This window comes from Streptopelia decaocto (assembly GCF_964273445.1).
Source record: "Streptopelia decaocto genome assembly, chromosome: 8".
Lineage (NCBI taxonomy): Eukaryota > Metazoa > Chordata > Aves > Columbiformes > Columbidae > Streptopelia > Streptopelia decaocto.
Window position 1 is genome coordinate 17,525,037 of NC_138662.1, and position 27,348 is coordinate 17,552,384.

The following is a 27,348-nucleotide window of genomic DNA, read 5'->3' on the forward strand; positions in this document are numbered from 1 at the left end:
CCGCTGTTCAGGGCTTTATTTGCAAGCGCGGCCGTGCTACAGGAACCCGCGGAAGGGATGGCACCCCCGGGTTGCGGGAACCGGGGAGGGCTGCGGGGCAGGACCGGATTCCAGCCCCCGGTCCCGCCGCTGGTCCCTAGCAGGTGGCATAAGCGTTGGCCCTCTCCCGGATCTCCTCTAGCAGCCCCCAGACCCGCTGCTCCAACGCCTGCAGTCGCGTCGCCTTCGCCGCCATCGCCCGCTCGTTGGCCCCGAAGTGCTGCTCCAGCTCTGTGGGATGAGGCCATGGTCAGGGATCAGCCCCCTGCCATGTCCCCAGCCGAGGTCACCCTTGCGGCACAATGTGGGACATGCTCAGGGGGACAAGAGGAGACATAAGGAAGAAATTTTTTACAATAAGGGTGGCAAAACACCGGCCCAGGTTGGCCAGAGAGGTGGTGGATGCTCCATCCCTGGAGACATCCCAGACCAGGCTGGACGGGGCTCTGAGCAACCTGAGCTGGTGAAGATGTCCCTGCTCGTTGCAGGGGTTGGACTGGGTGAGCTTTGAAGGTCCTTTCAACCCCAACTGTTCTATGATTCTATGGTGTGCATGGAGAGGTGGGCACTGGGCATGATGGGGAGTGGCAGGGAATGCCCCTCACCACATGCTGCCCCCCTACCTTCCAGCTTCCTCTTGCTGCTGCTGGCCTTGTCCAGAAGGTCCTGGGCCTCCGCTGTCAGCTGTGTCACACGCTGCAGGGCCCCGCTGGACACCCCAGCAAGCCCGCTCACTCGACCCTTCAGCACCACGTAGCGCTGCGTCACCTGTGCCAGGTCCTGGTGGCACAAGGACATGGTGAGGTTGAAACCCCCCAGCACCCCATGCCCTCTCAGTGCTGTGCTGTGGCCAGGCAGGGCCAAGGCTCACCTGGCTGAGTGTCCCCGAGGCGGCGGTGGCACGCTGTGCCCCATCCTTGGCTTGCTGGGCCATGCGGCGAGTGTCCCGGCCCCGCTCCCGCAGAGCAGTGACGCGCTGTGCCAGCTCCCGCAGCCGCCGCTGCGCCCGCGACTCCTTCCCCTCCAGCGCCTGCAGCCTGCGCTCTGCCTGGACATGCATGGGCACCGGCTGCCATTGCGCCCACATTGCCAGCCCCACTGCCTCGGCAAACCCTCGGCACCCGCCCCACATCATCCATGTGCCCCTGATGCAGCCTCACTGCCCCTGGTGTGCCCACAGCATCGGCTTTGCTCTCCCAGTGTACCCACAGCACTGAGCCTGCTACTCCCAGTGCCCCTATGGCACCAATACCACCATTCCCAGTGCACCCATGGTACCGACTCAGTTACTCCCATGATACCCACAGCATTGACCCATTGCTTCTAGAGCATCCGTGGTACCGACCCCATTACTTCCAGTGCACCCATGGCCCCAACCTTGTTACTCCCCATGCCCCCACAGCACTGACCCCATTGCCCCCAGCACACCCAAAGCACCATCCCCACTCCCCAGCTGTGCCAGCAGCATTGGCCGCACTCCCAAGCTCCAGCACGCTGTCAACCTGAGTGTCCCTCACCTCCTTGGCTCTGCTTTCTGTCACCTGGATGGCATCCCTGGCACTCCGCAGGGCACTCGCCGCTGCCGTCACCTGTGCCCGCGCCGCCTCCAGCGCTCGCTGTGTCCCCGCCAGCTCATCCCTCACGCCCTCCGCTCGCTCCCTGCAGCAGCACGGGCAGCTCCAGCCGCTGCCAGCACTGGGGGATGGACCCACAGCCCCTGCCAACCCTAGCATGTCCCCTGCCACTCACCTGGCGTTCTGTCCCTGCACCAGTAGCCCCCGCGCCATGGCCAGCCCTTGCTCCGTGCTGTTGAGCACCGCGTCCACCCCCTCCAGCTGGCCGATGCTCTCCTGCATCTCCTGCAGCAGCTCCTGGATCCGCCGGGGGCTGCTGGGCAGGGAGATGTTCAGCACCTGCCGAGCCACCAGCTCGATGCTGCCCGGGTCAGCTCCCTCCTCTGTGGAAACAGGGGAGTGGGGTGGGCTCAGGGTGGGCACACTGACCCCCGCCATGCCCGTGTGCCCACCCTGAGCCGGTGCTACCTGCCAGGAAGGCCTTGATTCGGCGGATGAAGTCTCGCAGCTGAGCTGTCGCCTTCTCCGAGCGGCTGCGGGCAGCCTGTGACCGCCCCAGCACCTCCTCTGCCCGGCTCCGCGCCCCCTGCGCCAGCTCCTGCACCTCCTGTGTCTGGGGAGCACAGGGCTGAGCGGGGCTATGGGGCATCCCCAGGGAGGGGACACAGCAGGGTGGGCAGGGTGTATGAGGGGACATGCATGGGGACAAGATGGTAACAGCGTGTGCAAAGGGGCATGGGGGGTGTGCAAGCAGACAGGAGGAACGGAGTGTGCAACAGGGTATGAGGGGCCATAGAAGGGGCCCACAAGGGGACATAAACGGGGTGCACAAGGGAGTGCAGCAGTGACTCAGAGGGACACGCAAGTGGCAGAAGGGTCATGTGTGAAGGGGCATAAGAGGGACATAAAAGGCGGGATGTGCTTGGGAACATGGAAAGGGCACAGGTGTGACATGCAAGGGGACATGCAAAGAGGCATGGAAAGAGCACAGTGTGGGACATGTAAGGGGACATCATAGTGGCATGGAAAGGGAACTAGTGGGATGTTCATGGGGGCATGAATGTCCATGCAAAGGGGCACAAACATACCATGCACAGTACAAGGGGGCAACAAAAAGTGCCATGGAGCCACCACCCCTACCTTCTGCGCCACAACCCCCAGCTGCCCCAAGGCCACCTCCAGCTGCAGCGAGGCGTTACGGGCGCTGCTCAGGGCTCGAACCGAGACGGGCAGTGCCCCTGCACACCCTGTGCCACCGCAGCGCCGTGTCCCCACACCGTCCCGGCACAAGGCTCCTCCACAAGGCGCTTCCTTGCAGCTCTGGTCTCCAGGCACCCCACAAATCTGTGGTGATGCCAGTGGTGGAGATGGCAGCTCAACACTGCATGGGGGGAGATCCCCGGCATGGGGGTCTCCTCCCATGAGCCAGTTTGCCCCACCCTGTCCTGCTCTCACCTTCTCATTGATCCCAGCGACACTGAGTCCCATCACCCGTTTCTGTGCCTCCCGCAAGGATTTCCGTGCCGCAGCTGTGCCGCGGCGGAAAGCATCGCCCCGTTGCCGCAGCATCTTCTCAGTAGCCTGCTGTGCAGCCTGTGCCCTGTTCAGCTGGCTGACCGTGCCATTGGCCACCACCTCTGCCTGCCGCGAGTTCTCTGCTGACGCCAGGATGCTGCGGTACGACTCTGAGGGTGCTGGTGTCAGGGTGTGGCCAGGATGGTTCCCACAGAACTCCCCAATCCTCACCAGATACTCTTACCGTCAAATCCAGCTGCTGCCACAGTGCTGAGGAGGATTTGGAGGTGGGAGGTGGTTCGGTTGAGACCCCCCAGCTCATGGGTCAGCCCGGCTAGCCGGTTGCGGTGCCGCGCATCTGCCTGTGACAGCTGATCCAGATGTTGTTCCAGCTCTTGGAGCTGCTTCCAGAAGTCATCCAGCTCTGTCCTTTGGGGAGGAAGAGGGGTTTCAAGCTTTTCTGGGTGACAAAACAGGGATGCCCACCCCCAGCTCACCATGCACACTTGCCTGGTGCTGTCCAGCTGCCGGGGCAGCTCGTTGAGGAGGGGGCCACCAGGGCTGCCCCCCTGCGCCAGCAGCTGCTCCAGGCGCCCCAGGGCCTCCTCCAGCTCCCGCAGGCGGTGGGGGCTGAGCTGGGGTGCAGCTCCCCCCTCCCGTAGCGCCCGTGCCTGTGCCCCCAGGCGCCGCAGCCCGTCCCGCAGGCTGCCCAGGGCCAGGTCCCAGCGCCCGAAGCAGGGGTGGCAGGGCGAGCAGCGGGGAAAGGGCTCCTGGTAGCCCCGCTGGCAGCGGTCACAGCGCAGCCCCCCAAAGCCCGGCCGGCACAGGCACTGCCCACTGGCTGGCTCGCACTGCAGGCTCTCCGCGCCCAGTGGCTCACACTCACATGCTGTGGAGACAGGCGGTGGCATGTCCCAGCCTCCCCAGGGAGTCCTGTGTCCCCAGAGTGTCACTATGTCCCCAGCGTCCCACCATACCTCCCTGTGTCTCCAGAACCTCGCTATGTCCCCAGGGTCTCCTATGTCCCCACAATCCCACTGTGTATTCAGGGTACTCTGGGTCCTCCATGTCCCCAGCATCCAGCTGTGTCTCCAAGGTCACCCGCGTCCCCAGGGTCCCACCATGCCTCCAGCATCCCACTACAGCTCCATGGTCCCCCATGTCTGAAGGGTCCCACCATGTCACCACGACCTCAACATATCCTCAGGATCTCCTGAGTCCCCCGTGTCCTCAGCATCCCACTATCTCCCCAGTGCCCCCGTGTTCAGAATCTACCACTATGTCCCCAGGGTCGCTTATATCCCCAGGGTCCCAACTTGTCCCTAAGGTTCCCCCACATCCCTGGAGTCCCACCATGTACCCAGGTTCTCCCCACACCCCAGGTCCCCAGAGCCCTCACGTCCCCAGTTCCTGGAACATGCCCCCACCTCGGCACTCCCGCTCGGGGTCTCCCCAGTGATGCTCCTGGCACTGGGAGCAGACGCGACCCCCAAAGCCGGGCCGGCACTGGCACTGCCCTGTCACCTGCAGCGAGAGCAGTGGGCTCAGCCAGCAGCACACCATGTGCCAGGAGGGCAGTGCAGCCATGCCAGGGTGCTGGCGGGGCTCACCGCATCACAGGAGGGGTGCAGGGCGCGTGTGGGGTGGCAGCCACAGGGCTCGCAGCCCCCCAGCCCCCCCAGGCTCCAGAAGTGGGGTGCGCAGCGGTCGCAGCTCTTGCCCAGCACGTTGGGCCGGCAGGCGCAGGTCCCGGTGCCGCGGTCGCAGGCGCAGGTGCCGGCGGTGCAGTGGGAGGCCAGGGTGCCCTGCGGGTCACAGCCGCAGCCTGCAGGGGGGTGGGTGGGTATGTGGGACTCAGCCTGTACCCCCCACCCAGGCGATGCCCTCCTGGCACCTGGCCCCAGCACCCCAAATCCCTGGCTTAGTACCAAACTCATACACAGCCCCAGCCCCCCCGGAACCCAACATCCCAACCCTGATCCAGGTCCCCTGCCCACCCCCAACCCCGGGCACAGCCCCAAATCCCCCACCCACTCCCAAACCCCCAGACACGCCCAAACCCTGACCAACCCTTCCACACAAGCCCAATGCCCCCACACCCCACAGCAGCCCCAAGCTTCACCCCACAACCTGAGCCTTTGCATCACCCCAAATCCACCCACATCCCCAAACCCTCACACATTCCCTGCCCTGTTGCAGCCCCCCACTCACGCCGGCAGCCACGCTGCAGGGCATTGCCATAGTAGCCAGGCTGGCAGTGGGCACAGCGGGGCCCGGCGGTGTGGTACAGGCAGCGCAGGCAGTGCCCCGTGTGGGGGTCGCAGGCCCCTGGGTCGCTGGCATCGATATTGTTGTTGCACTGGCAGGGCCGGCATGCTCCCCCCTCCATCTCCGGCACCCCGAAGTAGCCGGGGGAGCAGCGGTCACAGCGGGGTCCTGTGGGGACAGGGTCCATGGGTGCCGGGGGTCCCGCAGTCCCGGTGCTGGGGGGTCCCCACTGCACGGTGCCCGCTCTGCCCCTCACCAGTGTATCCAGGTGCACAGAGGCAGACAATGTGGTGGGTCTCCTCGTCAGCGTGGCAGGCGCTGCCATGGTAGTGCCGTGTGCCAGGGTAGCCGGGGCAGGGGCAGGGCCGGCACTGCTGCCCCGAGCCCAGCACTGGGTCCCCATAGTAACCGTCCTGGCACCTGCAAGGACAAGGAGTGAGTGGCCCCAGGGGTCCTTCCCATCCCATCCCATCCCATCCCATCCCATCCCATCCCATCCCATCCCATCCTCTCATCCCATCATCCATCCCATCCTGCCCCATCCCATGTCATCCCATGCCATGCCATCATATCCCATCTCATCCATCCCATCATATCCTATTTTACTATCCCACCCCACCTCATCTCATCATCTCATCTCATCTCATCTCATCTCATCTCATCTCATCTCATCTCATCTCATCTCATCTCATCTCATCTCATCATCATCTCATCTCATCTCATCTCATCTCATCTCATCTCATCTCATCTCATCATCTCATCATCATCTCATCATCTCATCTCTCATAATCTCAGTCTCACCTCATCTATCCCATCATATCCCACCCTACTATCCCATCCTATCCCACCCTACCCCATCCCATCCCATCCCATCCCATCCCATCCCATCCCATCCCATCCCATCCCATCCCATCCCATCCCATCCCATCCCCATCACCAGGCTCACCTCTCGCAGTGCCGGCCGGTGGTGTGGTCGCGGCAGTGCAGGCAGCTGCCCGTCCGGGGGTCACACTCCTCACTGTGCCCGTTGCACTGGCAGGGCCGGCAGGCAGGGAAGCCCCAGTGGCCGGGCTGGCACTGGTCACACTGCCGGCCCACGGCACCGGGCTGGCACCGGCACTGCCCGCTCACCGCGTCACACAGCTGGGACACCGAGCCCTCCGGGGAGCAGGCACAGGCTGCGGGATGGCACAGCTCGGGTCAGGCACAGGGGAACAGCAACACAGGGACAGACAGACAGATGAGGGACCAGCACCCAGGGCATGCCCAGCCCACAGGCTACAGCACAGGAGGGTTCTTGTGGGCAGACAGACAAGCGGATGGACAGATGAGTCAGTGCAAGGCAGGGCAGTGCCCATGCCAGGCAGGAGCACGGGGTTTGGGTGTATGGATGGATGGATGGAAAGACAGATGGACTGAGGGGGAACTGGGACCCAACCCACGGGCTGCAGGACAGCAGGGCTGAGATGGACAAGTGCAGAGATGGACAGACAAGTGAACGGTCAGACGGGCAGCAAATGGGGCGATGACAGCTGCGTGGACAGACAGACAGAAGGGACAGGGATGCCTGGCAGGCACAGATCCTGCTACTCACAGCTGCAGCCCAGGGGCCCGAAGCCGTAGCTGCCGGGGGCACAGTGGTCGCAGCGGCGGCCGATGACGTGGGGCTTGCACTGGCACTGCCCTCCCTGCGCCTGGCACTCGCTGCTGCGGGAGCCCTGTGGGTCGCACTGGCAGGCTGCGGGCAGCAGAGCCAGCATGGAGCCGAGGCTGTCCTGCCCACGCCCTGCCCGCACCCTGCCATGGGCACAGACCCATCGTGACCCACCACACTGGCTCCACCCACTGCTCCCATCACATCCCCTGACCCCTTCCCATCCCGCCACCCGCAGCACCCCCACTCACCCAGGGCCCCGCCGTGCAGCAGTGCCGAGACGCTGCAGACCAGGCGGGCACAGGCCTGGGCCAGGGGGGACGGGGGGGCCATGCGAAACGCCTCCAGGCACCGGTACCGCTCCAGCTCCTCCCGGCGAGCTGCTCCATCTGCCCCATGGAAGCCTGGCAGCTCCAACACCCGTGGCAGGAGCACCAGCTGAGCAGGAGGGGAGATGGGGCTGGGGGCGGGCACAGCCACCACCCTCCATAGGACCCAGCCCCTGCTCCCAGGGGCTGCTGGGGGCTCGACTCCCACAACCCCATCAACAGCCCCAGCTCCGCTGACATCCCCAACCTCATCAACATCCCCAACCTCATCAACATCCTCAAGCCCATTGATGCTCCCACCCAAATTGCCATCCCCATAGGCTTCCTTGTCCCCATCCCCAATCACATCCCTAATGCCAACCCTAACTCCATCAATGTCCCCAGCCCCATTGACATCCCCAGCCCCATCCCCACTTCACATGCCCATGGTCCCCCATCCCTGTCCATCACCCCACCCTTGCTGAGCCCCCAGCATGGGGTGCAGCGGGACCCTGCTCACCGAGTCTATGAGGATGAAGGCACTGGGGTGGCGCTGGGTGACACCAGCCCGTTGAAGCCTCACGGTCACCTCATAGGGGGTGCTTGGCTCAAAGCAGAAGGGCCGGGACAGCAGCACGTACCTGTGCAGAGGCAGGCATCAGGGCATGGGAACAGCAGGACCATGGGGACAGCCATGGGACAACAGCAGGACCCAACCATCTTCCTTGACCCTGTTCCCATCCCTTGTCCTCCCATGGGGCCATAGGACTGTTCCTGTTTCCATCCCGTGCCCATCCCTCAGTTCTGGGAGTGTGACAGGAATGTCCTTGTACCTGTCCTGTGCTGATCCTTGTTCCCATCTCCATCCTCATCCCATCCCATGCTACCATCATGCCATCCCATCCCACCCTGATCCCATAACAGCCCACCCTGATTCCATGCCATGCCATGCCATCATCCCATCCCATCCCATCCCATCCCATCCCATCCCATCCCATGATCCCAGCCCACGCCGTGCCCACCTCTGGCTGTGGGGCAGGCTCTCCCGGTACATCTGCTCGGAGGGCAGCAGGTTCCCACAGCGAGGGCTGGTGGGCAGCACCCGGGAGCTGACGCTGACCACGGCCTCCCAGTCCTCGGCTGACTGCAGAGACAGGCGAGGTGGCATCAGGGCCATGCTGTGCCATACCCGCCATGGCCATGGCTGTGGCTGTGGCCACGCTCACCTCAGGCTCGTAGCGCAGCAGCAGCTCGTAGTCCATGGGGTACGGCACGTTGTCCACACGGAAGGTCAGGCCAGCCCCGTCGCGTACCCGGGCAAACCCCGAGCCTGTCCATGTCACCATGTGCCCGGTGCCATCCCGCACCACCTCCTCCACGTCCGGCTGGGTGGGACAGGGCACAGCTCAGCGCTGGCTCCCCTGGCTCTGCCCCCCACCCCACAGCACCCCACCATGCCCCACCCTGCCCCCCTGGGGCTCACCTTGGGGGGCTGCTGGCGGCTACGACGTGAGGGGCCGCGGGGCTGGGGGGTGCGAGGGGGGCTGCGCTGGTGCCGCGGGCGTCCCTTCCGTCCCCCTGGCTCCCCCGGGTCGTACTCCAGGCAGTCCTGGGCCACCTCAGCCCGGATGGCGCCCTGCGGGGACAGGGCAGGCAACAGGTGGACATGCATGGGGACAGCCATGCACAGGGCTTGGTGACAGCCACATGCAGGATAGGGTGACAGCCACACACAGAGCACAGTGACAGCCATGCATGGAGCACGGTGCACAGTGATAGCCATGCACAAGCCTGGGACTCACTGGGAGCTGAGGGTGGTCGTGGCCATGGCTGGTGGCCTGCTCGGCCTCGTAGGTGTAGTAGTCGAGGGGGGCGCAGAAGAAGCCGGGCTGTACTTGGTCACACTGCCGCCCCATCAGGTGAGGACGGCAGGGACAAGCCCCATCCTCCATGGAGCACCTGGCGGTGATCATCCTGTCCCTCAGTCTGTCCTTCTGTCTGTCTTTGTCCTCAACCATCCCTCCATCCATCCCCATCCCCATCCCTCCATCTCTGGGGATGGAGATCCCTCTATCCATCCCAAGACCCCTCTATCTCCCCAGCCCTGTCCCCATCCCTCCACTGACATCCTCAACCCTCCCTCCCCCCACACTTGACCCCCAGCCCTGTTCCCACTCCCGCCCCCCCCCATCCCCGTGCCCCACCGGTTGCTGTAGGCTCCCCCGAAGTCGCAGGCGCAGGGCCGGCAGCCCCCCACATCGTAGCTCAGGCCCCAGAACTCAGGCTGCGGTGAGAGTGGGGGGGTGTGGGGCATGTGTGTGGCCAGCCCAGCCCTGGGGGTGCCGTGGGGCTGGGGTGAGTCAGAGGCAGGGAGCGTGGTGTGGGGCTGGCTGTGGGGCTGGAAGGGGCACTCACCACGCACTGGCTGCAGGAGCGCCCGGCCACGAAGCGCTTGCAGTAGCAGTCCCCACTGATGGGGTCGCAGGGGGAGCTGCCGGCCACCGTGCCCCGCGGGTCACATCTGCATGCTGCCCCCCCACACACGCACCCCCACACATGAGGGGCTGCCATGTGGCACCGCAGCCCACAGATTTCACAGCCCTCTCTCCCCGTGCTGTGTCTTTCGATCCCTCATGCCCCCATCCCCATTGCTGACTCTCCATCCCTCCATTCCACATCCCTCCTTCATGATTCCTCCATACACATCCCTCCATCCCTTACCCCTCATCCACATCCCTCTATCTCCATCCCTCCATCCTACATCCCTTCATCACAATCTCTCCATTCCACAGCACTCCGTCCCCATCTCTCCACCATGATCACTCCATACCCATCTCTTCATCCCCTTCTCTCCATCCCACATCCCTCCATCACCATCCATCCATCTACACCCTTCCATCATGACCCCTCTATCACGATCCCTCCACCACAATCCCTCCATCCCCATCCCTCCACCCCACATCCTCCCGTGCCCATTGCTGTGTCCCGGCTCACGCTGGCAGCCCTGCGGGTCGCCGTGGCTGAGGCCATAGGCACCGTGCCGGCACCGGTCACAGCGGGGACCGGCCACGTTCTCCTTGCAGCGGCACTGCCCTGCGATCATGCCCAGCGCCACGTCCGTGTGCCCATCGCAGGCACCTCCGTCCAGCGAGCCCGCCGGGTCACAGTCACACGCTGCCGAGAGACAGAGACCATGGGGAGCTGGAGCTGCCGGCACTGGGAGCTGTGGGGCCAGCACTGGTGGCACTGGGAGCCGTGGGGCTGGGGAAAGCCGTGGGGCTGGGGTCTCACGGCACTCACGGGCACAGGCGGTGGGGGAGCGGATGTCAGAGCGGGGGTGCCGGTAGTAGAAGGGCTTGCAGAGGTGGCAGCGGCGGCCCATGGTGTTGTGCTGGCAGCCATCGCACACGGACCCGCTGGTGTTGCCCGTGGCCAGGTAGACGGCCATGTCGAAGTGGCACCGCTGTGAGTGTTCATTGCAGTCACAGCCTGCGGGGACGGTGACATGACATGGCATGCAGAACCCCAACTCCCCACCTGGCAGCACCCCCACCCCAAACTCGGGGGTGCAGCTCCTCGATCTCGGCTCTTCCAGCCTCAGCCTGCAGAATCCCCAGCCCCACATCCCATCATGATGTACCCCAACCCCCTTAAATTGCAGCCTGCAGCATCCTGAGCCTCCCAAGCTCCAGCTCCACATGCAGCACCCCCAACCCCAAAGCACAGCACGTGGGACCCTCAATCCCCAGCCCCAAGCCACAGCCCCGGGATGCTGAACCCCGCACACACAACATGCAGGAACCCCAAGTCCCTAAACACAACGTGCAGGACACCCACTCCCCCAACCCAGCGTATGGGACCCCAAGTCCCCGGGCACAGCACGGTGCTGGCATGGGGCACTCACGGCGGCAGGCGTTGGTGCTGGAGCCCTCGGCCGGGCGCCAGGGCAGGTCGTGGTAGAAGTCCTGGCAGCGCTCGCAGTTCAGCCCCTGCGTGTTGTGCTCGCAGACGCAGCGCCCATGGATCTGGGTGGGGAGCACCCAGCTCAGTGTGGCCACCAGGCCTCAGGGGACACTGTGCTGCACTCACGGCTGCGTACACCTCACCATGCTGGGGATGGAGGAGGTTGGGGCGCCGGGTGCCGGGGCGCAGTGGGCAGCATGGCCATGGCAGAAGCAGCTCCCGCGCAGCACCAGCTCATCCACGGCATAGTAGTACTTGTGCAGCACCTCCTGCCGTGTGTCCAGCAGGTTGTCCCCCAGCGTGTGCAGCTTGGTGAGGTTCACCCGCAGGTTGGTGACACGCAGCAGGTCTGGGGGGTGGCAATAACACCATCAACACCCGCCCCACCGCCCCGCGGCCCCGCAGTCCTGGCACTCCTGGCCACGCACCCTGGATGTCTGGGCTGTACGGATCTGCCACAGGGATGGAGGGATCCAGCACCTTGAAGATGACCTGGAGGGAGGAAGTGATGGGTGACCCTGTCCCCCTAAAGCCCCTCGGCCCACCCTGTGCAACACCGCAGCCCCACACACCTCCCCGTGGCTGGAGGGCTCGATCTCGGAGTAGCGCTGGTCACACAGCACCTCGTCCACCAAGCCCGAGGGCTGGCTAGGGACACCGGGGAAGAGCTTGGAGCAGTTGTAGGCGAAGTAGCGATAGACCTTCCAGCTGTGTCCAAAATCGGCTGAGCGCTCCACCAGCATGGCAGCGGGGCGGAAGGTCTGCACGACACCCAAGATGGGATGGAGAGCTGGTCTCGCAGTCCCTGCAGAGCCATCCCATCCCATCCCATCCCAGGCACCCATGCGCCAGGACCCACCTTGAACTTCATGATGAGGTGGGTGAAGTGGAACTCACCCTCCAGGTCCAGGCGGATGCTGACGTGCTCCACGCCTGGGGACACAGAGAGGCGGTGGCAAAAGACCCCTTGGATCGCACTGCCACACAGCCCTGAGGCACACAGAACACGGGGGCAGCCCCACTGCAGCCCTGGTCTCACCGTTCTCTGACTGCCACCAGGTCCGCTGGCCGTGGGGGCCGCTCAGGTAGATGACATTCTCGATGCGGTGGCTTTCAGGCAGGGATGGATCCCGCGAGTCGCAGGTGAAGCATTTCTCCGAGTCCTGTGCCGCGGAGTGGCACCGTCAGGCACAGGCGGCTGGAGGCTACACTAGTGCCCGGCTGTGCCGCGGCTGTGCCAGGGCTGTGCCAGGGCTACGTGGGCTCACCTGGAGGTGGCTGACAATGCAGAACTCCTGGGGCCCGGCCAGCCCGCAGGTGGAGGTGGCACTCAGGCGGGAGGCTCGTCCCACCAGCAGGTTCCCGGTGGCCGGGTAGCAGCTGCCGCGGGCGCAGCCGTGACTCGGGTCGGGCTCCTGCCAGGCCCCCGTCACCAGCAGCCCTGCTGCAGGGAGCACGAGGACATGGGCTGGGGGCTGCGCCAGGGCCCCCCTGGGTGCCTCCCACTGCCCCGTGCACCCCAGATGCCTGCCCAGCACCCACCCCACCCCCATCCATCCCGTCATGTCCCATCGCCGTGTCCCGACCCACTGATGCAGCACGAAGCTCCGTGACCCAGAAAGGTGCTGGCAGCAGCGCCGCAGCCTCGTGACCGGGGGGCAGGGAGCGGGGGGCTGGGCTGCCTGTGCTCCTGGGGGGCCGGGCAGCCCCCGGGGCGCTGAGTGGTGCCGGGGAGAGTCGGGAGCCAGGTCAGGCGCTCGCTAATCCTGCCGGGGCTCAGCGCAGCCCGGATTCCTCGCTGGGATTTGTGGCCATCGGGCCCTGGCTGCTGCCGGCCAGGGAGCATCGCCATCGCCACCGCCCCCGCTGCCCAGCACCCACCGCCCCGGGCTGGGTCCCAGGGCCATTGCAGCCCCCGCATTGTGGGTACACAGGGTGTTCAGCCATGCATGGTGCCCCAGCAAAGCCAGCGCTTACCCAGTAGGAGAGCGAGTGCCAGGAGGTCCATGGGCAGCCAGGGGCTCTGCCTGTGGGGACACAGAGACGACACTGTGGCAGGGCGTGGGGTACGGTACGGGGCACAGGGCGGCCAGGGCCCAGCCCCTCCCCACAGTGCACCCACCCAGCTCTGGCATGGCAGTGCACCCCAGGGACAGCAGGGGGGAGTGAGGCCGGGTGGGCAGTTGGGTACTAAGTCCCCTGGGGTGACACCCAGCGCCCACCCCCGCAGCCATGCCCCAGCCTTGCACGGGCCCGGGGTGCTACAGCACACAGACCCGGGTGCACAGCCATGCCCTGCACCCCCAAACCCTGCACAAGCTGTGCCGTGCCCATCCTGTGTCGAGTGCCACTGGTGTCCCTGGGGGGTCCCATTGCCGGGCCAGGGCCAGCCAGGGAGGGGAGCCAGGGGCACTGGAGCCGGCTGGACAAGGGCATCCCTGGTCTCGCTGTTAAATTTAGGCTGGAGCTGCCTTTTGTGTTTCCTTCTCCCCTGGTACCGCCCGCTCCCAGCCTTGCAAGCGCTGGATCAAAGCCTGGCCCCGGCGCTGCCCAAACACATCTTTCCTGTCCGTGCGTGGGAGCCAGCCGGGGCAGGGGGGCTCGGGGCGGCGGGGGGGCCACGACGCTGCCCCGTCACCCGCCCGCTCGAAGCCGCGCCAAAGTGGCGGGCAAGGCGGCGCAGGGCTACATGCCGGCGAGGGGTCCCCAAGCCCCACGAACCCCTGGTACCTGGCGTCCTGCAGCGTCCAGCGGGGCCAAGGCCAAGGGTGAGGGCGGCGTGGGACCCACTGACCCCCAGGCTGGGTGTGCAGAAATGAGCCGGGGCGAGGGCGGCAATGGGATGGCGGCGGCCGGCGGCCCCCCTTCCCCGCGCACGATTCTTATTCAAATGGACTGCCCGCTGAAAGGGACGGCGGTCTCCAGGCTACGGGAATGTCACTGCCGATTCCTTCTGCCTGGAGGCCCCCACTGCCTGCCTGCCCGCAGAGGCCAGACCAGCCAGGCGTCGGCAGCGCTGGCACGCCCCGGCCCGCGGGCAGCACGGCGGGCTCCACCGGTGAACAAAAGGGCACCTCGTGGGTTGGTGAGCCAGCGGCGCCGCGTTCCCAGGGCTCCCGGCACAGCACGGCAAGAACGCGCCTGCCGCCGCTTGCAGGGCGGCACAGCGGGATGGGCACCCAACACTGGCACGGCTGCATGGGGCCCACAGCACCGCTGTTTGCCCCGCTTAGGGATGCCCCGTGGCAGAGGTGCTGGTGTGGCTCCAGGGTGGAGCCACACCCAGAGTCTGCCCCACCGGGAGCTCGCCTGGGCACAGCCATGGTGCCACCGGCTGGGCGCATTCCTCCAGAGGGACCCGCGGCCCTCCCCACTGCCACGGCTCCCCGAGCAAAGTCCAACAGGCACCAGCCCTGGGAAGTGCACGGCGGGCACAGAGGGGACCCAGCCCGTCTCTCCCAAGGGACGCTATGGCCCCTTCCTTGTGTGCCCCCTTGTGCCAGCTGCCAGCGCCTGGCCCGTGCCCCAGGGCTGTGCCGTGTGCCGTGGGCTGTGCCGTGCCCCGCAGCTCTGCTGTGCCTGGGGCTCCCCGCTAGTGCACCGGCTCCTACCTGTGCCCGTGGGGCCTGGGCGCCGGGCAGGTGGCCATGGCCCAGGTGGGCTGCGGTGTTGGCCAGCTCAGCCCCGCTGGGCTCGGCGGCTGTTCCTGGAGGAGGGCGGCCGGTGCCTGTCTCCTCCTCCAGCAGCGTGCCAGGAGAGGGGAGGGACCTGCCCGCACCGAGCGTTAACCAAGGTGAGGCAGAGGCCAGGTACAAGCCGGTGGTGGCCCAGCTGGGGGACAGCAGTGCCCCGTGCCTGAGCTGGCTAGGAGCTGGTGTGGCATCTCCGCAGGCTGCCGTGCCCAGTCATGTGGCACATGAGGCCACCCAGTCGGGCAGCCTGGCCAGGACTCGCCCTGCACTGTGCGAATCCATCTGTGCCTGCTCAGGGTACGTCTCCAGCAGCAGCACTGGGAGCCCCGGGGTGGCATGGCAGCTGTGCTCCCCCAGCACCCCTGCCCGATGGATCCTGCTCCCCCCTGTGCCCCGAGCCAGGGCCACACTCACCCTGTGCCAATTTGGTGCTGCCTCAGATCCTTCGGACCGGCCGGGCTGGGCACTGACCCCCAGAGTCCTGCGGGGAGCACAGGGTCGCGCGTGGGGGCCAGGCTCGCTGGAGACCTCACTGTCATACAGGGATGGTGCCTTTTATTAGCTGAGGCCGAAGGAAGGAAGAGGAGCTGCGTGTTCCCCACGCCAAGGCCATGCTCTGGCCGCCCGCCGGTGAGCAAGGTCACAGGCAGACAAAGCAGCAGCTCCCCAAGTGCTGGCCACAGGGACGCCAAAACCTGCGTCCCCAGGGACACCCCAACACAGCACAGGCTGGTCCCACACAACTCAGCGGGGCAGGGGATGCTGTAGGCAGAGCCCTGCCAGCTCCCTACAGGTCACTGCAGGTGCTGGGAAACCTGGAGGAAGGACAGGGCTGTCCCCAGCGAGGCACAGGGGGGTGGCTGGGCACTGCCACCTCCTCAGCTGTTCGGAGATGAGCTGATAAAGAGCCATTAGCACTGGCCAGCACTGTCTGTACCGCAGGACCTTGCCAAGCAAACCTTATCTGCTCTGAGGAGACCCAAAGTGGCCTGATAAAGGCAACTGTAACAGGATCTCCAGCCTTGAAAAGCAAGGTAATACTGGAGGGAGGGATCCTCAGCGGGATCTAAGGGACAAGTGAGGTGTCCCAGCCCATGTCCAGCACCTCCTGGCGTCCCTGAAGGCTTCTCAGACTTCCCACCCTGAGTTGCAATCCCCTCAGCCGCCCCACAGCCGAATGTGTGGGGGTGCCCTGCGTCTGCCCATGGAGGTGACGTGTCCGGGGGCAGCTCTTCTGCAGTCCTGGTCATGAGCATTTCAAAGCTGCTGAGCACCCCCCGCTCCCTTGGGCACCCCGGGCTCCACCAGCCCCCCTCAGCAGTGGTCGGAGAACTTTCACCGAGCGAGACAGCTCGGAGGGGTGGCAGTGGAACCTGGCAGCGCTCGCTGCTCTGGGACACACAGAGGAGGGACCCCCCCAAGCCTCAGTGGAGCCTCTGAGCTCCTGGGGCAGCCTCTCACGCCTGGCCAGCCCCGCTTGGACCGACTTCAGTGTGCTCAGCGGGTGGACAACACTTCCCTGAACATCCTTAGCGAGAGGGAGAGCCGCTTAACCACTTCCCTTCCCCAGGAATGAGCTCCAGCACGGGAGCTGGTGTCTGCCCGGGGCCATGGTCCCACCGCCATTAGTGCTGGGTCAGCGCACCGGGAGATCCGGATCGCACATGGGTGAACAACAGCGTGTCTGTTGAATTAGCGGCCCCACAGTCCCGGCTGCAGACTGGGCAGATCCAGAGAGAAGTCAGAGGGCGGGCAGACAGGAGCTGGCACATTTCTAGAAACTAACCTGGAATGTAGATTAACGCCAGTTCACACCAGTTTAGCACCAGTGGGACTCGTGTGGAGCACTTCCCATCCCAAGCCAGGCATTCTTTAATGGGGTAACCCCAAACCTCGCTGGGGGCACTGGGGAGGTGGTCTCCAGCTGAGCGTGCCCCATGCAGCGGCTGGGCACATGGGTAATACTGTCCCACGGAGCTCACACGGTGCCGGGAGGAGCCGTCTGGCGGGACCCAAAGAAAAGCTGGACACACTGGGCAGTTCTGAGCACCATTTTACTGAAGGGCTGGACACCTGCTAGGACTTCATAACAAAAAGTTCACTTCATGTAAGAAAAAAGACAGTCTGGTTTTTGTCCGATTCCCTTCAGAGAGCAGAGTAATTCTAACACTGTCTTTTCACTAAACAATGCCATTCCAAAATATACAACACTGAGTGTGGAGCAGCCCAGCCTCATATTAAACATTAAATATTAATAGAGCTTCGGAAACATTCTACACAAACAAATCAAACAGTAAAAAGTTCACTCAAGAACAAGATGGTCAGTTGTTGTAAATTCACCATACAAAAGTTTGTTACTCGCCCTCCTGTGGGCTGCAGTCGCTGCTCCCCACATCGCTCGGGATCCCCGAACACCAGGGTACACCTGCGGCTGAGCTGGCAGCACCAGTCCCAGCCGGAGCACGTCGGTCACGCTGCGGTGTGGGGACAGCTCTTAGAAACAATGGTTGGCAGAGATGAGTGCAAGGGGCTGGGCTGTGCCCACCCACAGCCCCCGGGTCACCCAGAGCAGCTGCTGTGCCGCACCAGGACCTGGGAGGGATCAGTGTCGCATACTGCGCCTTCCCACCAACACTGTCCCGTCCCAGGGCTGGGCAGCGTGGCGGGGCAGGGGCAGGGGAGGTATTTCTGGGGTGGCTTTGCAGCACCTTCTCTTTTACAACAGCACCACACGCCTGACTGCAACTATGGGAATCCCCGGACTCTCACAGGGGTTGTCTGTAGCAACAGGAGCGGAAAGGGCTAATTAAGACAAGAAGGACAAAGTCCCAGACAATAATAAGGCCTTGAAGGGACTCCCTGGGGCAAGGCCTAATCATCCCCGCAGGGGAAGGTATTTTGGATGCTCAGGGAGGAAGTGCTATGCCCCTGACAGGGGTACCAGTCAGCACACACAGGGGGCTCTGAGGACCATGGAGCGGCTGACCTGCCCCACGGCCACTGAGCAGGGCCAGTGTGTGTGACTGATGGACGGACACTGAGGGTTGGGAGGGGCACCTGCTCCAAAAGGGCCCCCACTTGCCCGTGCCCCCAGCCGGCTGCACCAGCACCTGCATAGCACTGCTGGACAGGGCAGGACGGGCTGGGACAGTGGGCAGGGACAGAGCCAGGCAGTGCCACGGGACAGCACTGACCTGGCTCCTCTCTCGGCAGATCTCTTGCAGCCGGAGCAGAAGCTGTCTGGCCATGTGCCACTGGCATCTTTGGTTTCCTCTAATCTCAGCTTCTCACTTTTTTACCAGACCTCCTTGGTTTTCCTAAGCAAACGGAGCAGTCTGACCTCAGCAGCAGGGCTTTGGAGGCAGCAGCTGGCCTGTGAGTGCTAGCGCAGTCACACCTACAAACAGGGTCCACTGGACACTGGGGGCGAGGCAGTGACCAGGGCTGGCTCTCCTGCTTTCTGGGACAAGGTCTCTGCTCCACCAGCCAGTGAAGCACCTGGCACTTTCTACCAGCATCCAGCTCCAGGCAGGAGCAAGCTGTGAAAGGAAACCTGAGCATGGTGCACTCTAGCACAGAGCCCCGAACAGGGAGCAACCTGCCCTGGAACCTCTCCACGGGTGGTGCCAGCCCACCCAGCTCGCAAAGCCAAGGGCTGCAGCACCATCAAGAAGGTCCGAGGTAACCCAGAACAGTTCTCCTTTCCTCAGCTCCCAAGCACCATCCCTATCTGACCATAGCAGCCAACAGGCCAGAGCAGCTCTGGAGACCAACACAGAAACCGTCACTCCCACACAAACCAACCAACCTGCCTGAGTGGGAGCTGCTCCGCACAGCTCAGCACCAACTCTTCCAACCACAGCGAATCAAGGATCCTCCCACCAAAACCTGCCCTCCTGCCCGGGAAGCTGTCCAGCTCGCGTCATCCTGTCCAGCTGCAGCTGAGAGACAAACCCGCTCCCTGTCCCCATGTGTCCCTTGTGCCATGGCCAAAGGCCCAGCTCCCACGCAGGGCAGGGAACACGGACCCAAGGCAGGGAGCAGCTGGAGTGGCTGCACCCCACCACATGCTGGCAAGGTCTGGCCTTGAACACAGCACAAATCACAACTGAAACTGCCCAAATTCTGTCCTCAAGCCCAAAAAACCCAAACCGGCCAGCCCCTCTTGCCACAGCTGGAGCAGGGGGATTCCCACCAGCTCCCCCAGTGGGGAAGTGCTGCTGGTGTGCGAAAGGGGCCTGGGGAACATGGGGCAGGACAGGGGCAGCTTCAGTTCAGGTCTGAAAATCATCCAGCCAAGTAAGCGCTCACAATGCTCACAGAGCACACACCTCCTCCCCACGCTGAAATACCACCAGTGGGCTACAAAACAGGAGTAACAAAATAATCCCTTCTTATTTTGCAGAAAAGTGCTTACAAAGTTCTGTACAAGGATCGCTACGGCAGCAGGTTCTGTGGGGATGGGGAAAACCCTCTGGAAGCAGCAGCATAATGCTCCATGGCTTGCAGGGAAGAGGCCGAGGAGAAACTTCTCCAACTGAAAGCAGTGGCAGAAGGTGAAATATGATCACAGTGGACATGAGCTTCAAAACATTTCTACCAATTAACAATGTGATTCCAACTGGCATTTGATGTCAGCTTGCCCTTCGGCTGCCTGCTGGCCAAGCTGCTCTCCCCACAGACCTCGCTGACGGACATCTGAGGCATGCAGGAAGCTCGAGGACCTTGTCTGGTGGAGGCGAAGCATAAACTCTCGCTTCTTGGCAGCTGAATAAAAGGAGAAATGATTTCCACAAACTCAGTCGGAAGAACAGCCCTTTGACCGCTGGCTGAATCATTTCTCAAAAGTGACAGTGGCACAAATCCATGCAGTAAAAGAATTCCTAAGAGAGTCCCCAAAGCTCTCAGCTGTCATAGTGCCCAGGAACAGCGTAGGCCAGGTGAGGCACTTGGATGAATTCAAAGTGACTAATACAGAAACAGGTCTGAACAACCTGCATACAGCATACTCAGCAGAGACCACTGCCCTCCTGCTGCGCAGGTCCCCGGCAGGCAAGTGGTTCTCTGCTGTCCCAGAATAAACAGCGTGGAAGGGACCTCTGGCGGGAGAGTTCTGATTAGATCAGGTCTTAGGTCTGGTTTGATCAAACCCTTCACCTTCCCTAAACACCAGACAGCAGCGTCCACAGCACAGCCCCTTCTGCAGCCTTCCACACACCAGCGTCTAAGGCCCAGGATGCTGGGAGCAGGCTAGACATGAGGAAGAAATTTTTTTACAATGGGGGTGGCAAAACACTGGCCCAGGTTGGCCAGAGAGGTGGTGGATGAACCATCCCTGGAGACATCCCAGGCCAGGCTGGAGGGGGCTCTGAGCAACCTGAGCTGGTGAAGATGTCCCTGCTCATGGCAGGGGTGATACTGGGGGAGCTCTGAAGGTTCCCTCAACCCAAACTATCCTGTGACTCTATGATAATCCTTCCAGCCAAATTCCCAAATCACCTGTGAGGGAGAAGAGGAGACATGAGGAGGGCAGAGAATTGACCTCCAGCGCTGCCCAGTCAGAAATGTGCAAAGAAGCTGACAGAGACTGGATTGATGACAGGCAAGTCCCCGAGCACAGAGCCATGGGGTGCTCACTTCCCTGGCAGGAGCCTCAGGGACACAGAAGCATTTGTAATGCTCATCCCTTCTCACAGAGTGGGAAGTGTGTTGTGCTGGATGGGTTAAGCAACAGCACAAGCCAAATCTTTGACTGGCAAAGACTCAAGCTGTGAAAGATGAGAGGTGATGGAGATCGGGGAGGCAGGCAGCAGTGCAGCCAGGGAACAAACACACCGCAGAGGTGGGATGCAGCTGCAGGTGCTCGGCTTCCTGCCCAGGCTGGAGGAAACGCAACCTCAACCCGAATTCAGCCGTGTTGGTGCACGGTTGTTTGTCCCACCGGAGGCCGGGCACTCAGCTGGGATGTCTGCACTGCACGAAGAGGCTCCAGAGAGCTCTCAGTGCCCTTATAAGGGGCTGGGAAGAGGGGAAGCCGCTGAGCGGCCTGTCAGACAGCCATACCGCAGGCAGCAGTTCAGAGCCCTGCTCGGGAAACAGCCAAAAAGAGAAACTCCAGTGCAAGACTTCAAGACCTGGCATTTGAGAGCGTGGGAATGAGAAAGGTCTGAAGGAGTGGGAACAAAAGGTACAAAGCAATTTTTGGCCAGTTAACAGTGACGGAGGATCCTTGTTTGTCCAGCATCATGTCAGGACAGGGAACTCTCTGCCAGAGCATTTTAAAACACAGAAGAAGAAGAAAATATTTCCTCTTCCTCTGCAGCCAACCAGCGGCATTCACAGGTCAGTCTCAAACACTGCAAGTTATGATCTCTGACAGCAACTCAGACACGCACAGTAAAGCCACGCAGGATTCCAGTGTGTGTTTCAGAGCCTCCAATAATCCCCTCAGAGAGAGAACCTCCACCGTGTTCTACTTGGGTGAGGGGGTAGAGCTCTGGCTGAGCCCTGGGATGCCCAACTTCCCCACCTTCTCACTCTCCTTTCCATGCCAGTTTTCCTCTCTGAGCAGGGGATCAGATGCTGAGCCCCGTTCCAAAGTGCTGAAATCCAGCCAGGTGCTAGGGAGGGGCTGAAACATAAAGAGCTGGGGCTGCCCAGGGGAGATCATCCCTTCAGCCAATGTCCACAGAGATTACTGGGTCAGACAACTGGTATTTTGAGCTGGCGAGAGAATGAGTGGATTACCGGCCCACTGCTGCAGAGATCTGAACGTATGGCAGCACAGCGCCATGGCTGCACCTGGCTGGACACTGCTCCCTCTCCTCGAGCCACCAAGTTCTGCTTTTGCAGTACCCCAAGGGCAAAGATCGTCCCTCGTGGATGACAGTTGCAGCACTGACCACTCCAACATGGTGTTTCTCCTGGAGCTTGCAAATTGCTCCCTGCAGAGAGCAGTGCAACCTCCACCAGTGCACAGCCTGTGCTCCCACCCGGTAGTGTGTCCCCAGTGCAGGAAAGTCAGCACAGCTGCCTGCAGCGGCTCTGCAGTGACTTCTGGGGACAGGACAGCCTGCGCTCTGGGAGCTTTGACACCCGCCACACACCTCCTCACAGCATCCCGGACAGCACAGCAGAGCTGTCACCCATCATAACACAGTGCGCACCTCCCCTCCTACTGCTTCACCCCCACAAACTGACAGAAAGAAACTCTCTATGCATAAGTGCTGGCATAAATCCTCTCAACCTTTCCACTTTTCTGCTTTAATTCAGGCTCCAATACCCCACTGAGCTCTGGGACCAGCAAGATGTAACCAATACATTCAAACACAGCCCGTATCTTCTACCAACAACCTCAAACCTGCTCCTGAAACATCCAGCAACAGCAATGCAGTTACAGGGTGGGCAGGACAGTTCATGCAATTCTTATTAACAACTCTCAGCCCTTTGGCTCTACCAATCACAGTTCACATTCTACATTTGCACCTGGGGCACAAGAGAGAGGAGCAACGCTGGGTGCGGAGGAGGAATCGCTCTTTGGAAGCAAACTCCTACCAGAAGTTCAGAGCTTCTGCTCCCAACGAACAGAGGAGGCACCTAGAGACATCAGGCGGACTTGCAGGGCCCCGTAACACTCCCCCGCTCCAACCCAGAGGTAATACCAAAAGTATGATCAAAACTATCGTCAATCAGCTGGTAATTCTCCAAATGACTTGGCATTTCTGGAGACGAACAAGTGGCTCTATCTCTGAGCTGCTCGCGAGAGCCCAGAACAGACTGTCACAACACTGAATCACAAGGAAATCCTGGCACCTTTCAACAAAAGACTGGTTGAAGGAGAGGGGGAAAAAAAGCTATCGAACCCAATCCCAGAGGGAGGGAGGAATTCTGTCTTCCCACAGTTCCTGGGCCATATGCACATATATGGATATATAGATTTATAGATAATAAAGTTATAAAATTTGATCAAAATAAAACCAGTAAACGTATAGCTTGGAAAAAGAGCAATATCACAGTGCATCAATGTCATGAGCAAGTCCCGTGTTCTCCCCCTGCACACAAGAGCGCAGACGGCCACGTTCAGAAAAGCACCCACGGGAAGCGAGCCCCCCGACCTGCTCGGCTCCCCGCGGGCAGAGTCCCCACCCGTGTTCCTGAAGGGGGGTTGTATTTCTGCAGTGGGTTCTGCGCAGCAGCGGCAGGAGCAGCATGAGAGCAGGCTGCTCCGTCTGCGGGTTAGTTGACATATTGTCACCAGGCACCAGAGTTGCTCTTAAAACTTCCGCGCACGCTGGTGCCGGGCTTGTGTTTATTTACTTACAAATTAAAAAAAAAATGACGAAGTGAAGAAAGTCAGGGGACGCTGTGAGAGTGGGACAAGGGCTGAATTCGGATCACAGGAGACAGGTTGACCCTAAGAATCTTCTGTGCTCTCCTCCTTACTTCATCATCGGAGGAAGAGTTGCCCACCTTGATGGCCCAGAATTTCAGCAGGTTCAAATTGCTCTGAGCCCGTCCAGATTTGTTCTGGACAGGAACGGTATTTGCTTTCTTCCTCTGCGGTGCTTCTTTTGCCTCCGTAGCTCTTCTCTTCTTCTCCCCAGTGCTCTCCCGGTAAGTGCTGCTGTCTTTCCGCTTTGTTTTCCCCACCAGAGCTTCCTTATTTTTGATTTTCAAGGCCTTGGTCTGCGGTGCTGCAGTGCAGCCCTGGGAGGAGGTGCCTGTGACTCTCCCGTTGAGGACTCCCGAGGCTTTGCAAGCGTTGCTCTCCTGCAGGACACCACCCTTTGGCACCTTCAGAAGATTTAAAGCAAGGGTGGCAGAATCTGGTGCTTTCTTTATCAAATGTTTGTGCCCCTTACCTTCTATTATTTTAGTGGTCTTGCCTGAAGAAAACTGCCTCAGCGGACTTGAAGCCTGGAGGAGTTTAAGGTCAGAGGGTGAGATCCCAAGACCCCCTCGCGTGTACTTGGACTCCAAGCAGGACACGGTCGTTGTCAGCGGCACCAGAGCTTCCAGAACCACCGACAGTCTCATGGCTGGATACACGTCGGGATACGTGCTCGAGGGGAAACCCACTGCCGCAGCCTTGGACGTGCGGGATCTCGTCTGCTTCAAGGAGCTCAGGAGGAGATTTTTGGAAGCCCCTTTAGAGACAGGCTGAGCAGAGACTTTCAAAGAGTTCAGGGAAACACCGGCCGGTGGAGCGGACACCTTTGCCACGGCTGTGGCGGTTCTCACCGCGCTCCCGGCAGTCTCGTTGGTGCGGCTGTTCGGGGCACTCTCTTTTGTTTGATCAGGGGTGTCTGCCGTGCACGAGTTGTACCCGTACACATCCTTACTCCTCAGGATCGTGGGCTGGTAGCCCTCCTCCTTCAGGCTTTGAATGAAGGCCACCAGCTGAGTCTCTGTGTCCGAAAGGTCCTTGGACATGGGGTTGAAGACTCGGAGGGCTTCCTCCAGCACCTTCTGTCCCGCAGAGGAAATTCTCGACCAGGAATGGACAGCTTTTTCTTCCGCATTGTTCACTGCAATATTCATGGCATTAGGCAAGCGGGTGCTTCAAAAAGGTCCAAACTACTGGAAAAACAACCCTTGACACCTCAAAAGGAGAGAGAAGATAGTTAGTTTTACAGCAACTGAAATCATCTTGTGTTGTTAAGCAAGGACCTGAAACTGTTAAGCCCAGGTGTGGCTACTCATAAACACTGGGTCAGATTCTGGGCACAACGTACATCAGAGGCATCATCAAGAAAATCCCATCACTGATTTATCTCTGAAACAAAACCACATCTCTCGCAGAAATATCCTCAAAACCTAAACAAAGATTTTGGACAATCCCATCCAACCTATCCCAAGATGAAGGGCTCCAGTGGTAAACTCTGTAAAATCTGCAGCTCATTTACAGTTTAAGCTTAACACACCCCAACTTTGGGTAGCCAGGTTTTATTTTTCCCTGGCTAAAGCAGCCCTTCCTCAAACCTTTTCCCTGCACATGCAGAGACCACCACAATCCAGCCAACTTAACACTAAGCAGCCTGAGCACCTACAGCCCCGTCACGTTCAATCTTCCAACATCCTAATTGATTCTGCTCAAAAATTGACCGAGTCCCAGTCAAAGCTGCAGCATCTTGCTGAGGAGCCGATGGCAAGAGCCGGAGGCTATTTCAGCTGCACTGATGCTGAACGCCGTGGCAACACCGCTCCTCGCTGTCCTCTTGCTCCAACAACTCGCTGTCAGAACAAACTGCTGTCGAGCCAGGGCGCTTGCTGCCGAGCAAGAAGGAAGCAGGAAATTCAAGCAGGGCGTCAGGAAGGAAACACACGTCTCCAGGACCAAGGGTACAACGACCTGATGGACAACATTGGGATCACACCCAGGACACTACGCAACTGTCTGACAAAAGCACTAATTATTGCTTTAAATTAAAAATAGGTACTGAAAAGCAGCCAGGCAGGACTTTGTGATGCACCTGAGAGAGCTCCAATCCCGTCACGCTGAGCTGGTGGCCTCGCCAGCTCCACAGCTGGATGCTGCGCTGAGAAGTTATAAAATCTTTAGCTTCACTGATAACTCTCAAAATAATAAGGAGGATTCAGAGAAAATCCTTTAATCTTTTTCAGAAAAATGTAGAAGATGTCAGAGACAATGTCAGAGAGAGTAGTGTGCAGGCAAGAAAGCCATGATGGAAAAGTTAGTGCCTGAGCAGACACAGCAAGGCAATACTCATGTGCGACATCCCCCAGAACCACGGGTTCGCCACAACCCCACAGGCCAGGAGTGCCGACGCCGACCCGGTGTCTGTGCCACTGGCTGCACAAGCAGGGAAGAGGCACAAGCCAAAAGCAGCCGCAGAAGGAGAAACACAGGTCAGCGGGGGGGTAAGAGCCTCCACATGACAGACTAATCTCAGTCAAGTGTTCTGCAGACGTCACGGCAGAAACGGGATTTGGAGGAGGATAATGCAGTTGCTCTGCGACAGGCACGGGGTCTCCCACGGAGCAGGGGAGGCAGGTGGGGAAGCACTCCGGCAGAGCCGCGGCCAGCGGTGAGACATGCCACCTTCAAAGTGCACAAGCAGCAGCAGGCACAGCGAAGCCAACAAGGGCGTAAAGCTTAATCCTGATCTGGTAGAGAGGGAGAAACCAAAGGAGAAGCAAAAGTGCACTCAACAGGTTGAAAAATGGATCAACTTCAGGGTGCAGAATGCCCGGGAACGGCTGGGACACCTCAGGGGGTATTCTGGTGTGGAACGGAGAGGCCGTGGCATCTCATCGGGGATGGGACATCCCAATATCGATCCGTTGGGTCTTGTTTTGTGCAGTGCAAGTTGTAATAGAAGCGAAAGCCGGCTGCAAACAGGCAGAGCCCAGAGAGCCTGTGCACCCCACAGCGAGCTTCCTCACGGGACACACTCCTGGGGGATGTGCTGGCACCCGCAGCGCTCCTGGCACAGGCCACTGGTTGGCAGGACGCTCCCGCAGTGCCCGGGCGATGCCAGCGTGGGCTCGGAGGCTCAGAACGGGCTCTGCAGGGCTCCTCCGGGCACACCGGCGGGCCGGGGCCGGGACATGGGGCTGGGGGGGCCTGCGGGGTGGGGCCGGGTGGGGAGGCCCAGGGAGGGCTCGGCGGGGGCAGCCCCGGCTCGGCCTCTCCCGACCCACCCTCGGGGCAGAGGACGCGCCGCCCCGAGCGCCCGCTCTCCCCGCACAGCCCCGCCCGGGCCCGGTACGGACGGGCCGGCGGGTTCCCTGGCCGGCTATCCCCGGCCCAGCGGCCGGAGCGGCCCCGCGGCGGGGAGAGCGGCCCGGGGCCGGTGCGCCCTACGGGGCTGCGGGAGGTGATTGGTGCAGACAGCGGCTCTGACCCCCCGTCCGGCCCGCGCCGGCTCCCGGGCCCGGGGGGTAACGGGGGGGCGGGGCCCGCAGCGCCGTGACTCCGCGTGACTTCGGCGCCCGCCCCGCCGGGCGGCTCGGCAGCGCCCTCGCCCGGCAGCGCGGGGCCCGGACACCGCCGGCCCCAACCTACCGGCCGCCGCCAGACCCGCACCCGCCGCTGCGCCGCGACCGCCGCTCCAACATGGCCGCCCGTGGAGCGCCGGAAGCACCGCCTACTTCCGCTTCCGGCCCCCTTCCGCGAGCCGGGGCCACGCCCACTTGTCACGGAGCGGGTTCGGCGGCGGCGGCGGCCCGGCCACGCCCCCTGACCACGGCCCCGCCGTGACCATGGCAACGGCGGCCGGGGCGCCGGTGGCCGGCGGTGCCCCGCGGCGCATGCCCGGGCCGGCAGGGGGCGCCGGGCGGAAGTGGCGCTGAGCGGAAGCGACGCCGTTTCC

At 61.9% G+C, this 27,348-nt stretch overlaps 2 protein-coding genes across 3 annotated transcripts; both read right to left on the reverse strand.

Moving 5' to 3' along the window:
- Positions 1–136: 136 nt before the first annotated feature.
- Positions 137–21,806, reverse strand: LOC309443422 (laminin subunit beta-2-like; the record flags this gene model as incomplete). The annotated part of the gene is given in 40 exon segments (XM_082060347.1): positions 137–270; positions 663–819; positions 911–1,087; positions 1,557–1,698; positions 1,789–1,996; positions 2,082–2,226; positions 2,754–2,957; positions 3,069–3,298; positions 3,373–3,557; positions 3,639–4,017; positions 4,556–4,652; positions 4,739–4,953; positions 5,340–5,564; positions 5,653–5,816; positions 6,343–6,574; positions 6,991–7,134; positions 7,302–7,488; positions 7,879–7,999; positions 8,381–8,502; positions 8,585–8,743; positions 8,842–8,994; positions 9,161–9,317; positions 9,563–9,642; positions 9,774–9,886; positions 10,353–10,532; positions 10,659–10,847; positions 11,263–11,383; positions 11,465–11,670; positions 11,750–11,813; positions 11,894–12,082; positions 12,181–12,254; positions 12,361–12,484; positions 12,590–12,765; positions 13,299–13,348; positions 14,052–14,141; positions 14,933–14,954; positions 14,957–14,977; positions 14,980–15,089; positions 15,428–15,494; positions 21,761–21,806. Coding segments are annotated over 40 exon segments (5,859 nt in total).
- Positions 17,050–27,108, reverse strand: CCDC71 (coiled-coil domain containing 71). Of its 2 annotated transcripts, none has more exons than XM_082060271.1 (2): positions 27,042–27,108; positions 17,050–24,614 (listed from the first exon to the last, which is right to left on the reverse strand). In XM_082060271.1, exon 2 carries the CDS (start codon positions 24,551–24,553, stop codon positions 23,366–23,368), a length of 1,188 nt encoding a protein of 395 aa, XP_081916397.1. In that variant the 5' UTR covers positions 24,554–24,614; positions 27,042–27,108; the 3' UTR covers positions 17,050–23,365. The 2 variants fall into 2 exon arrangements, with proteins under 2 accessions (XP_081916397.1, XP_081916398.1); XM_082060272.1 differs by lacking the exon at positions 27,042–27,108 and adding an exon at positions 26,187–27,023.
- Between the last annotated feature and the right edge of the window lie 240 nt (positions 27,109–27,348).